The sequence below is a fragment of the Apus apus genome, chromosome 2 (assembly GCF_020740795.1).
Source record: "Apus apus isolate bApuApu2 chromosome 2, bApuApu2.pri.cur, whole genome shotgun sequence".
Taxonomy (NCBI): Eukaryota; Metazoa; Chordata; class Aves; order Apodiformes; family Apodidae; genus Apus; species Apus apus.
In genome coordinates, this window is record NC_067283.1 from 142,790,712 (window position 1) to 142,805,339 (window position 14,628).

General features: G+C 39.7%; 1 protein-coding gene across 5 annotated transcripts in view; it reads right to left on the reverse strand.

Moving 5' to 3' along the window:
- The window catches only part of SAMD12 (sterile alpha motif domain containing 12), a 174,249-nt gene that overhangs the window by 118,247 nt on the left and 41,374 nt on the right, over positions 1 to 14,628 (reverse strand). For 4 of the 5 annotated variants that reach the window (XM_051609799.1, XM_051609797.1, XM_051609795.1 and 1 more), the window contains exon 3: positions 9,980 to 10,109. In XM_051609799.1, coding sequence (XP_051465759.1) covers positions 9,980 to 10,109 — 130 coding nt within the window. The remainder of the gene's footprint in view (positions 1 to 9,979; positions 10,110 to 14,628) is intronic. The other variant, XM_051609798.1, reaches the window with a different exon arrangement.

Sequence of the window (14,628 nt, forward strand, 5' to 3'; positions counted from 1 at the left end):
AGGGACACGAACAAATTAGGAAACAAGAAGCTAATCAGAAGAGACTGAACGCTAGGGTTAAGGGCTGGTGTGTCTTAACCCTCCTGAGCGTCACTGATCACCCAAGGCTACAAGAATGCTGGTGTTCTGTTGGGATAAAACCTCCTGCGGTAACTTCCAGGGGCTGCTGCAGCTCCGCAGGGGGCTGGGGAGCAGGCCGTAGCCCGCGGCCAGGCGACAGCAGCGGCGGCAGCAGCTCAGCTCAGTTCAGAGCAGCTCAGTTCAGAGCAGCTCAGCTCAGCTCAGCTCAGCTCCCCCCAGGTCAGCCCAGCCCAGCCCGGCCCGGCGGCGCGGCCGTTGGCCGGTGAGACAGCGCCCCCCCGCGGCGCCCGGCGGCACCGCGCCCCGCCAGCCCCTCAGCTCCACCCCGGGCTCGGCCTGGGAGAAGCGGTGAAAAACCCGCCGCTTTCCCAAAAGCGTGTCCAGTCCTTGCTACACGCCAACCCGGAGACACCTGGGAAGGGCTGGGGACTGCAGGCGGCTCTTCGTCTTTGCTCAGGAACAGCGGGAGAATTCGGGGCGCGGGCGAGCCGAGTTCTTGATGGCGATGCTGCGAGTCCTGACAAAAGGTCCAGGGGGGAGACAAAAGGCAGCTGAGAACATGGAGCCACCACAGAGGGCAAAATTTAGAGTTATGAGTTGCTCCGTTTGTCAGGGATTTAGTGCAAGAGTGAATTTGCTGGCTACACACAAAAAACAGGGCAGTGGAGAAGCTGGAATCACAGCACCCTCTGCAGAAGGTATCTGGCTTGGGGAGGGTGGCAGGGAAGAGGTGGAGCTGACAGAAGGAACACAACAAATTGCAGGCCGATCAGATGACAGATTAAATAGGCACTCTTTGTGTCACAAACAGGAGGCAAACCCTCAGCCGTGGCTTCCTCCAGGTTCAGATATCAGGGGAGCTTCCTTCTGCCTTTCACCATTAGGTGAGCTGCGTTACTAGGCTGAGGGATGCTGCCGAATAATTCTAAGATTACACTAAAACTAAATCCTCGTATCATGAATAGCACATGCTAGCAGCACAAGCAGAAATAGAAAGAATCAGCTCTAGCTGCCCACTGATACCACCAACACACCCACTAAGCAGAAAATTAATTCACTTCTTCAAAGTGAAGAATGGCAAGGTCCACTAACAACTCCTCCACTTGATCGTTGAAGTTTGCCCCATCTAAGTTTTCCTTACCTACAACTTAGCCATAAAATGGACTTTGTGTCTGCACAGCAAAGATGACAAATACTCTTTCCTGGACAACAGCACAAGTAATCTGAAAGGAGAGCTTCCAATAACTCCTATTTTTGTCCCAGGGGCCACCAGAATGTGAATCAGAGCTTTTGAAGGGCTGCAGGAAAGCCTGACTTGGGAAATGAAAGCCCAGCAGTACTAACCAGCAGTTTAACCAAGTTAAAAAAATAAATGCCAGACTCAAGAGATAATGCAGAAGTTTTTAAAAAGCAGCACAGAATTATGACTTAATGGAACTCTGGTCAGGGGCCAACACTTGGAATCAGCACAATTCATAGGAAGGCCTAAATATTCAATGGCCAGTTCTAAACAAAGAACCTTGTTGAGTGGAAAGACTCAAGTTGGTAGGCACCATACTGAAGTAGTTCACCAGCATTAATCAAGTGGGGAAATAAACAAAAATAAAAAAAATAAAAAAGGAAATAAAGAAGTGCCATCAGGGTTAACAATGCTACATCCTACGGCTTCAAGCTGTTCCTTGGAGGTCTCCAACCAACAACAGTGCTTCACCCTGCCTAGCTTCTAGATAATGGGATCACATAGACTAGTGATCAATCGAGGTACACAGTAAAGTAATACTATAATCCCACTTGAGTTGGATGCCTGAGTCACCTAAGACCGATAGGGTAAGCACCCAAAGGCCAAATCAGTATCTCCTAAGCTTTTTGGCTCTGTCAGTGGATCACAATCAGTGCTCAGTTATTGCAGACACACTGTACAGCCTTAACAGCAAACTAGGAAATATCACAAAGCTTTACAATATGGTTTGAGAATTCGGAAATAGGCTTTACTAAGACATTTTATACAGTTTTCCATATCTTACTCTAATTCACAATTTTAGCTTCCCTCTGAGCAAGATCTAGAAATTGGATTTTGAAACTGGCTGCCATGGGGAGAGGTTCTGGGGTGAGTTCTACATGATACTGATGTGAATCACTGTTTTGAAGAGAATACAGTCAATCAGCAAAGACTGTACAACAAGGATCTTTTAAAGGAGACGGGGAAAATACGGTACAATCTTTTGTTAGTAAAAGTTGACTAAAGTAAACAGAACAAGATTAAATTAAAAATGAAAAAAACCCTTGTGTTAGAGTGAAGGAATAATTCAATTATTATTGCATGTAGTTAGGAAACATGAATGCCCCAACATATGACAGCACTTGAGGATTAAGTGCTGAGGAACAAGTAAACAGTGCTTCAAATGAAGAGCAATACACCTTTATCTCCTCTCACCTAAATACACTCTAAGGGCACAGAAGAACTTACCTAGGCTAAATTGAGAAGGAATTTCAAATCTGAAGCTAAAGGACAAAAATATTATTGGGGTTCTGTGTTGCACATCAGGTAGGAGTAAAAGCTAAAGCAAAACTGACTACCATGGCTCCTACTGAATTCTTATATAGCAACAGAGTAAAGAAAAAGAGGCAGCTAGAGTGCAATTCACTTCTGAATATCCTGTAGAGGAACTGTGAGAAACCATGAGAGATCTTCCCAGGTAGCTACAAATGGAGAGAGCATATCAAGCAAAAGCAACCAGACCCAGGAAATATCCAACAGGTCATGAAACAGTGTCAACCTTTCATCCTCTACTTGCACAGCACACCTCCCAGCTAACAGAGCAGGAGCATGGAAACTGTCCATTCTGAATTTAGTACATATAGAAGCAGTAACATTAATATGTCCCTGGCAAGCAAGGTTAAAAACGCAATCGCCCTTCAGCAAGTTCCCCTTCCTATTAAACATACATTATATCACTTCTTCCACACAGGATCTTATGTGACAAATAATGGCATTGGACGCTCCTCACTGGTTTGAGCAGGGAAGAGAGAGCTCCACTTCATGACTAATTGACTTGATTTCTTCTTACACTTCTTACTACGCACAAGCAGCAAGTTGGTTTAGCAATGAAGACTTTGTCATGGCAGCTAGTTAGAAAATCTTCTCCCATTCCAGATTAAAAAAAAAAAATCATTAAAAAATTCATTTCTGTCATAATACTCCACAGATTATTTTTCACAAAAAAGCAAATTTGTCTGAAAATAATCAACTCAGTTAATATTTAAGTAACAACTTCCAAGAAGTGTTCAAATGCCACACTGTCCCTTTCTCAACTGCAAAGGAGTCTTCCTGGTCATACAAGATCTCTCATGAGCCATTACAGTTTTGCCTCCTATTGTGGGAGTTTGCTATATATTTCACAAACTATAATCTGACTGAAAAGCCAGACCCAGAACCACTGCAGAGGAGTGAGAGAAGATTACTTTCATGCAAAATTTTCTTTATCTGTAAGAGGCTGAATAATGAAAAGAAAAAGAAAAAAAGAAAAAAAATATTTCCACTTTCCAGCAGTTTGGCTCATTCAATTTTTATTCAATTCTATGGTATATAAACACAAGGTTACATTAAAATATTTCTGATACTATTTTCCATGCAAAAAGAACAGTTGCCACATATTATGCAAACAGGAGCCTTACCCCAACACCCATCACTCTTTGATGTGTTCCACATGTTAAACTTTGAGAGCAGCCAAGTATGAAACAGAGCAAACTCTTTAGTCCCTCACATTTTCCAATATGAGTATCACAGCTCCACAAAGAAAGCTGCAAGTATGTCTGACCTTATCCAGGCAGAAGAATAAAAGCTCTCTCCAGGGTGAAGCGATGATTTTATTATATTTTTTAAACCACAGATGGATATAGTTAGGATTGATCTGACAGCCTACTAACCAATATTGCTGTTAAGACCTCAGAGAAGAGCAGGGAGAAGTTGCAGAAATAAGGACTGTGGGCAAGGCTGTCTTAAGCTTTACACCACAGAAGGGAAGGGCTTCACAAAGATGGATGGAGGTGGAGGTTGCTCCTACCACACCACTATCAGATAAACACTGCTTGGGAGCAGAGGTCTGTTGTGCTGAAGAGCACTGTCACATGCAAAACAAGGAAGATAACTACTATTTTTAATGGAAATACCCTCCATTTGGACACACTGTAGATTCTTTTTGTTTCTACTAAACAACTCTTTTCTTCTGTGAATAAACTACATGCTTTCTGAGATACATGACAATGCTGTGAAATGATCAAAACTTGCTACAGATTTGGGACCAAACAGAAAAATGCAGTAAGCAAAACATTAATAATGCTTTAAAGGAGGATAAAGTACTTCCTACAACACCTTGTCCTGACCAGGACCTTCTTCACTCAGACCAGTCCTACACCTGATCATGAAAACAGTCCTCTACCAATAACAACCTAGAGGGTAGGTTGTGACCAGTTTATAAGGTACAATAAAACAATGTCCAATAAAATAAGCTAAGAAAAGGTGCTGCTTTGTGTAGTCTTCTGCAGTGTACTGACAGCAGAAACTGAGAGAAGACTCTGAAGGGCCAGGTGATGGGTAGCACAGACAAGGAAGCATGGAAGTGAACACCTGTTGAGGTCACCTTTCAGAAGATCTCACTTTGCTTCTTGTGGCCTCACATTAGCTGTATTGTGTCACTGGCATGAGAGAGATTTTTGGGTCCACCAATCATGGAAAGATGAAGGATAACAAAGTTGCCAAGGGAAGGATTAGGAAGTGAGCAGTTGTTCCAAATGAAACAGACCTGTTAACAGGAACTCAGCTAGCTCAAACAATGTCTTTTATACACATATCACAGAACATTTAACAACACTGGTATCTATCTCTGTTGTACAGATGCCAAAACATATACAGGGACAATGAACACAATCAGGAAGTCACAATGTGGTGAATAAAGCCACCTGGTCTTGGTCACTCTTCCTGCCCCAGAAGTAGGAACAAAACCCCAGGCCTCCTGTGCTCCAAGGCACACCCTTCATCCCAGAGTCACTGCACTGGTGGGCATAATTAAACTATACCTGTTCGAGAAATTGGAAAGATATCTGGCACCGCTTTGACAAGAAAAAGAAGCCTCTTCCTCTGTATGGCGAGAGTAACCTAGACCCTGAGGAGTCCATGTACTTTCTAAGGATATCAGAGTAACCTGAAACAAAGCCAAGATTTCTCCAAACTCCACTCTAGTATCTTAAACCACAAGACCACCCCTTCAACAACATGCGAAATAACTTGAGCATTTCAGTTGATATGACAGAACCATAACATCTGCAAAGATATTCTTGAACTGGAAAAAATAATTCAGATTTTAAAAGCAAGATTTTATATGAACTTCATAAAAATATAAGTCAATACGGCCGATTTAATGCAAGCATCTTTAGAGGTTCCAGAATTAGCCCTATTTTAAGGTTATATCCAGGAGGTTTCTCAGTAGCAGTTCATATTTAATTTTCTGAGGTGCTGGTTGGTATTTAATGAATATTCATAAGTTCTGGTGCCTTCTAAAACTAAAAAGAGGTTTTCTTGAGTCCTGTTCCTTTCCTCCTTAAAAGTTTAATTTAAAAAGGCTTGAGTCCTTTCAAGCACTTCCCATCAAATTCCTTCACTTGGACCAAGGTACCTCTTGGGTATTTGACAGAATGAGGTTTGTTTAATGATCAGTGCATGAGGTTCTAATGCTATGAAGACATGCATTAGCACACTGGGTAACATGGTGTAAAAACAAGAGGTGATACAGAGTTTCTTTCCTTCCTTTCAACAAATCACACATCAATAAGCAATCACTTAGACATCTTCTTTATTACTTTGTCAATGGACCATTTTGCCCCAAATAGTTATTCCTTAGTCATTCTGTACCCAGTCTTGCTCCTGTTAATGCTGAGACACTGCAAAAGTCTTTGTATGTTTCAGTGGTTCAGGATAAGACTGTCAGAGAACAACTCATCTCTCAAGAACACTCCAGTCATTTAAAAGTACTGCTGCTTGGCAAATTCAAAGCCACAAAATCACACTGAGAGCAAGGTCCATTTCTCAGGTTTGTCCCCTGGATTACACTGGTGTAAAATAAGTGTTAAAAGCTGGCCAGTCAGAGTAACTTTTTATGTCCCCTCACACTGGTGTAAAAACCAACACCAGCTGGCTTCTGGAGACATGGTCCTACCATTATATTGCTTTATTGATTGTACAAGCCACTGTCATGTTTGTTCCTCCCTTTTTATTGTCTCATTTTTCCTACTGCTGCTAATTCCTATCAGGTGACCTTTGATCTCACTCAGTCCCTCAGATTCTTTTGGTTCTGGCTCTGCATCCAACATCGTAAAAATGACTTCTGACCTGTTGCTGAGTAGGTCAACTCAACCAAATATACTACTCCCTGAACTCAAGGATTTGGTGTATTAAAAAACTTTCCCAAATTCTTATTGGACCTTTCCATAATTTATTCTCCCTAACTGGCTGCAAAATGCATTTCACTGGTTGTGAGGTACTCAGTAAACACTCAGAAAATCACAGGACTAAAGAAGAATTCAGTTTGAAAGGGACCCCAGCAGCTTTCTAGCCATCCTCCTGTGAGAAGCAGGGTCAGTTATGAGCTCAGATCAGGTTTCTCAAGGTTTTATCTAGCTGAGGCTTGGAACCTTTCCAGAACAGAGACTCCTCAACCTCTCCAAACAACCTGTTCCAAAATCCAGCTTTCTTTGTAGGGAAAAAGTTTCTCCTTATGTTCAGCCTCAGACTCCTGTTTCAACTCAAGGGGTCTGGCTCCATCTTTTTGCTACCATCTTTCTACATACTGGTGGTTGCTGCTATTCCTGCCATCCCACGCCAGCAAGCTGCCTCCTCCCCACACTGAACAAGCCCAGCTCCTACAATTCCCTGCCCACAGAGCAAATGAACTGGACTGGAGTGCAAGTACTAGCACTGGAGGTAAAGAACTGGAGTCCAAAAAGTGCAGAGTGAAGGGGAATAATGACTACCCGTGAGCAGCTCACTATGCTCCTGTTAATACTGCCCAGGATACTGTTTGCTTTCTTTGCTACCAAGACAGTCTCTACAGTGGTTCATTTAATCTTTTTGACTGTCAGGACCACAAGTCCTCATCACCAAAGCCACTCCCCAGCCAGGCACTCCCAGGCTGAAAGTGGTGCAAGGGACTTGGCCTTCCCAGCTGCAGAACTTTGCATTTGTCCTTGCTGAATTCCATAAGGTTCCTGCTGACACCTTCCTCCAGCCTGTGTCTGGTCCGTGTGCCTAAGCCCCTGCAAATGGCAACTCTACTTTCGAGCCTATTGACTGTTACCTCCAATTTGGTGTCACCTGCACATCTGATGAGCATACACGCTGTCCCACAGCATCTTCAAGATCAATGTTAATATGAAGACCTTTTTTCTTACTAGATAAATCACCAGATTTTTACTTCCTTATACATCTACAGCTGCTCTTCGTTAGCAGTAATAAAAAGGTATAAAATCTCCACAATGGAAAGAATGTTTTGAGTTGCATTTTAGTCCCCAACTCAATAAACTGTAATTGGCAACTAAAAGTCCCAAGTAAAATGTCACACTTTTCAACACCAATGGTTAACAACTCCTAGATATGTTTGTCCAAGGCTATTTTCCTACCTTATGACCACGCTTTAGATTTTATCTTCAAATAAAGTTTAAATATCCTTTTCATGTACCTTTCTTCAAGTTCTTTTCCAACATATTTTCCCATATCAAAGCAGCCTGTAAAGTCACTTTAATTCCTGAGAAATTTTCAATAATCACATCACTTTTCCATACCCGTATCTGGAAACAGTTATGCTACCTTGGCTTAATCTTCACATTAGTTTCAGTGCTTCTTTCATTCTCTAATTTTTTGAGCCACAAATCCACTGTTCTATCCCCTTATTATATTTCAAATAATCAGAGTCACAGGGACCAAGAGAACTGGAAATATCCTCCCAAGTTCTTGATTCCACTCATAATATTATTACAATATACTTTTATAAAATCCATACAAACACCGATCATATTTCTTCTTTTCTTTAGTAGTTACTGAATTGAAGCTATTTTATTTCCTGCAGGCTTACTTTCTATCACTCATACTAATATTTTCCTTATACTTCTTCTGTCTAAAATAAGAAAGATTGATCTTGATTCTTCTTTTCCAGAGGTCTATAAAAGTTTTGCACATCTGCAATGAAACTACAAGGTTTCCATCTATGCTTATATTGAAATGAAAACAACTTTTTCTCCCTTTCAACTTCATCTCACAGTACCTTAATTCTAAAAAGAGACAAGATCATAGTAAAACAGTCCCAGAAAAAAATTAAAAATAGCTTCTGGGTTCTGTCAGCTCTGTACACATGGGTGGGGACACAGGCTACATTCCTATGAACTGTATTCAACAGATGATGACTTAGAGGAAATGGGCACAATAGTTGTGTACTAAAACTCAACACTTACAAACCAATAAAACCACCTCTCACATGTAAATGTATATGTATTCATGGCTACATGGTAAACAAATATTGGTAGTTTAGTTTGCCATGTTTGCAATCATTCATATGTTATCAGAAAGAAAAGAATAGGAACACAAATCAACGGAAAATCTGAAACACCACAAATACGCCTATAGAACAGAAACTGATTGAAACATGCATTAGTTAACAAAACATTACTGTTAAGGCTGAGATTTGTATGTGAAACTCAAATCTCTTCTTGGTGTTAAATGACTGAATGCCAATTCCCGGTTTTGTACACTTGAGAGAACAAATTAGTGTTCCACATTAAACTTTTAACAGATTAATTACTGCCTGGGATATGAGTAGAAATACTATTTCACTCCCAAGTTACATCTGTTTTTATATTAATCCAGTTACTCCACTGAACTGATGTAACTTCAAAGTGCTGAGCTAAAATACCACTACAAAAAACTGAGTGGGAGTTAACAAGTCAAGCAGATCAACAAAATCAATAACAACTTCTAAAGTAAGTGGAAAAATAAAAATATAATTATACTTTTAAATATATTCTTCTAAGACAAGACACCAAGACTTGAAGGTTTGGAGGTCCTGTGGGTATTTTAGGGACAAACCATGACAAAACAAACAAGTATTTTTTTAGACTAGACAAGGAAAGTATGTGCAGCTGGGAAGCCCCCTATCTAATAAATGAAAGATTGCAAGAAAGAACAATTGTTTGCGTTCGGGCTACACATCAGTTTCATTGGCTGGAAATAATACTTTTTATTGATACTAGAAAAATAGCAACTTTAAGGATCATAAAATACTGGGACAGAGTGATGTAAAAAACTCCTCCATTGAGGAGACAAAATTTTTCAAGAAAAAAAGTTAGACAAACATCTGTCAGAAATGAACTTGCTCTATTGATCCTGATTCAGTTCTGGGGAAGGACTCAGTTGTGCTTTCTTCCTATCCTATGTGTTAAGGACTCTAAGTTTGATTTTAAAAGAAAAAAAAGGCAAAAAAGAATATTAACTCAAAGTGAAACACCTCAATGAAAAAAACCCTCATTTACATTTTTCCTCACAGGACATTTCTTAATGTTTGGGGTGGGTTTATTTATTTGGAGTGAACAGGGTGTGGCCCTTGCCCACATACAGACTGACTTCTTTCCGCTTTATGTTAACCCTGAATAATCTGAGCTTTGTCTTTTGGTGCCAAGGGGAAATAAATTAACACATCCTATGAAAGCTGGTATATTCCCCCAGCTCTAACCCTTGCAACTATCTAGTCATTGATCAACAAAATGCCCTCAGAGCAGTCACATTCTATTAACAACAAAGCAAAACCATTTGCTGCATTTTGAGTAAGTAAAATATTTCTGATAGTGCATACTTTACCAGTTATGTCATGCTGTTTGAATGACTCACTGTAGATTTGATACTGATTAGGGCAATGTTTCTTCAGCCATTTGCAGACATCCTGTTGAGTCCATAATGCCACAGGCTTGGTCAGCTTCACAGTCCCAGACTAGAAACAAAAAATGAAGAACAGAAATTATGTTTAGTTCACTCACAAGTTTCAGAAATTCTAATCTGTGACACCCATATAGAATATTAAAATAATAAATGCAAGATAGGAGTTGCTCTGACTGGCAGATCCCAACACATTACACAAGACCCAGCTATTCAAATACATCACACTGGAATCGCACATAGTGAAAGGTTCTTTAATGTAACTTTGCATTGAATACATGTTCCTTGCATCACAGAAACATACTGTACCACCTTTTACTTGAGTAACAGTTGGAAGAGTGACCAAGCCTGACTGCTCCCGAAGGGCAGTAGTTGCAGCTTCTGAAGTACATTTGTGTCCTGGTTTGGATTTAACCATGGAACACCAGGAGTATCTTCAGGCCAGGTATGTTCCTCAACTACAATTACAGAAGAATTTGCAATGAAGCCCTTCAGTGCAAACATGCTGAAAGACTGGTTCTGCCTGGGAAAAGGAGACTACACACAACTGTAAGGAGAGCTGATGCCATCAGTTCATACTGAGCATTTCAGCTGACACCATTCCTTGTTTCAGTGATGTTTACAAGCAGTTTTAGTTTTTCTGCTTCCTTTTTACCTTTAACCATCCTACACTAACTGTTATGTGAAATAAGCAGAACTCCTGCTTAAAACAGCCACTTCTTTACAAATCATGACCACTGTTCAATACTTTACTGAAAAAAATCAGGTTTATAATCGCTTATCTGAACAAATAGATGAACAACTTATGTATAAAATATTAATAAATTAATTTAATACCATTACCATATGTATAAAGTCACAATTCATTTAATCAAACAATTTGCACATACACTTTTTATCCATATAAGAATGCTGAGTTCCAGGCAACCTGAACTGCAGGGATTTCAAGCTTCTTGTCAAAGTAGGCAAACAACAACAAAAAGAAAATATCTTAGAAGAGATTTAATCTTTCCTTCTTTTGCAATAGTCTGCCCAAGAGACTTAGAAAATCTGTGAGACTAAGATACTAAGAAAACAGAGACTAAGAAAATAGATGGACAATTATTACCAACCATAAACGTTTAACACTCAACACTGCTGATTTAAGTGGGTATAAACACAAATGTATCCCATTTACTTCAAGATTTTGTCAAAGAACTGAGTCTGTGGAGTAAAACCAAAATACCTCTGCTCCCACAGTGTGTACGCAGAATACCTGTCCTCCAGCTCTTTGGTGATGTTAAAGGTTCAAGAGAAGTTTAAAAGTTTTTCTGCACAAATTTGAGGTGAGGGGGAGTATCATCTGAGCAATTCTTCTCCATGACCTTCTCCATTAGCTCTCATGGCAGATTCCCTTGATACTGCCAGCCAGGTGTTATCCCTGCAGTTATGCAGATCTACTTTGTCAGACAGACCTCTTCAAAGTTGCTTCGAAATTTTTCATTACTAGAAGGCCAAAGGATCAACACAGTTTTAAGCTAGTGCTTTGCACGTCCTATTAAGTCCACAAAGTACATCATGCAGAGATATTAAGGGCCAGGGAATATGGCAGAGCTAGAATTGCAATTGGCAAACATATTGAATTTCTCATGTGCAATTTTCCCTCTCTATTTTTCATTGAACTTAAATAAACATCTGGAATATTATAGTTCAATATATAATACAATGCATATCCCTCAGATCAGCCTTTTCTTTGTTTTTTGAACAAAAATACACTCACCAGAAACACGAACCATGCTTCAAACACATCCACATTTAGAGGTATCACAGTAACGCACAAAATCACCCCAAAAAACTGATTCTTACCTTTTGCTTCCACCCACCAACCTGCAGCAGGCAGAAGCCTGACTAATAGATTTGGTATCCACAATAAAAGAAACTTCTGCATAAGTTTATGGTGCATTATAACCAGGACAGCCCTTGCTCCACCACTGTTCTTTCTCAGAAGCACATCAAGTCTTCTGCATATACAGAAACTCACTCTGAACACTGCAACGGTCTGGAGAAGGGGCAACCTCTGTAGGGAGACAAGTGCCCTGTAACTGTTCCTCATGCAATTAAGAAGATCAAAGGCTCCTCTTTGAACTTCTCTAGCCTACTTCTTACTGCTATTTGAGTCAAAGATGAAACTGAATTTCAATGAAGAGCCTGATACTACGGTCTCAGCTGATTTTTATTACACACATACATAAATGCGTGTCCTTCACAAATACATCAAAGAAAAAAACAAGTAAAAATAGCCATGCACAAGCAGTCTCTGGTTCCGTAGAGACCCTGAACAACAGGGTCAAAACTTCAACGTGTATCTTTACAAGATCAAGAAGTATCTTTCTTGAGCACTGGAATCTTTAATGACTAAAGGAATGTCTGTCAGCCCTTGAGAAATAAATTAATGGCTTTTCTTTTACAACATAAACCACTTACAAATATGTGTATACAAACATACATAGCTAGCAATAAGCTTACAAGCTATTCCTAGCTGAAAGAACAGAAGTAGTGCCAATGTTTGACTTAACTATCAGGTTGCTCTCTTCAGTTCAGCAACTATGCTCCTCTCAGAAGGTTTAAGCACCATTGTGTTAAATATCTGAACAACAAGTTTTTCAGCAATTACAGAAGAAATTTAACATTTCCCTCTGTGAAATATGGTTTCAAATGCAATTATTACACTGTGCAATATACAGATCACTGCACAGGAAACATACATGCCGATTTTTTACTGTCCAGTGTTCAGAATTATGATTGAAGCATGTTTGACTAAAACTTCTGACTGCAGTCCAAAGAGGACATTTTTACATTGACAGCATCAAGCACTATGGTTAATTTTCTAATTCATGAGGACTTGATTAGTTAGAGGAATACAGAGTTTTTCAATAGTTATAAAAAGTGTATTGCTGTTGCTTCCATTTTTGGAACATCATACCCAAAATATTTTCCAACCAGATGCTCTAAATGAAAGGCTATTAAAAAATAAGCTTCCCTCCCAACAAATTTATTTGTTAGTTTCTTCCCTGCTCTAAAGCTAAATCTTATACTAAAAAAAAATCTCAGTAAACCAATGAAAATGAGCTTTACCATAAACACACCTACCGAACGACCCCCCTGCCACTGACTAAACTACACAGACAGGTGAAAATTTATTATGTTTCACTTTATTTCTGTGCATCAGCTCAGTCAAACAATAGGCCTGAGCTGATTAAAATTATTTATTAAAAAATCTTTGGTGTGTCCTTCTCTTTCATTTTCCTGTCATAAACTCATCCTAAGATCACCCTTTGCTGGCAACACTTTAATAGCTTTAATCCTGCCAAACACTGTGCCAAGTCACATGCCAGATACAGATCTAATGAGAATAAAAGTCTTCAGTATTCTGATCTTTCCTTGTATATTTGAAGGAAAACCTGTTTCTTCAGGATTTTGTGTCAAATTCTTTCTTCTAAATTGCCTAACCCCAGTTTTTGCTATGTGTATGTCAAACAAAAATTACTCCCAAGACGAAGAAAAAAATTAGGATATTTAGTGTATCACAAATTCATGCTCTCTTTGTTCCATAGTGCAGAAGACTGTACTTCAAATCACCAGCTCAAGAAGAAATAAAAACCCAATCAAACTTACAGCTGCACACTCCTGAGTGTATTTCAAAATAGCGTTAGCAACCAAGACCTGCTCTTCTGAAGCAATGACATACAAGTTATCTCTTCAGCCTTCCAGGTGCAGTTTATAAGCCTGCCAATTTTGAAGGTCAATTTATTCACCAGAATTTCTTTGCCTTTATTTATTGTATTTTTCTCAAGAAAAGAAAGAAAGGCTTCTGTATTTTTGAGTGACGGAGGATTCAATCTCATTATTAAAACTACTTTACATACTATGAGCCAAGTTATCTGAAAGAGCTTCTCCAACCCAAACATTTTGTGCTTTTACAAATCTGTTCAGGTTATAAAAAATCCAGGGATTGTGGAGATTAGGATCCTCAGTCAAAAAGGGTTGCGGGGCTGCTGGAAGAAGACTGCCTGGATACCACTTGTAACATCCAATTTGCCAACATACTGATCCTCACATACAAGCAAAGTCAATGTATATTTACATTCAGATTTATCCAAAGTAAACCCCTACGTTTTCATCCTAAAAAAATGCTGGAAGGATACAAAGATGGATAAAAGAAGAACTACTCAAAGCATTAAGGTAGATTCTGCTCTAACACATCACGAGAGACTCTGCTCTGAAGTTTACAGTTTAACTATAAAAAGACAAAGCAGGACCAATTTTGTTATAGCTGCTTTGGTGAAGGGACATAAGGAAGCGAAGACTGGAAGGGGAAGCAACATCAATTATTAGACCAGCAGTGTGGAGCTCTGCCAGCTGTGTTTCAGACCCAAGGAAATCTTCACACAGAGCAGATGATCGCTCCTCAATGTGGAACCCCTATATTAACCCAGCGAGGCAGTCTAAGAAAAGAGGGGTCTGATAGCTGTGAGGGGAGGTATGGGAAGTGCAAAGGAAAGAAGAAATAAGGTCACTGCCACCTAGCAGGGACA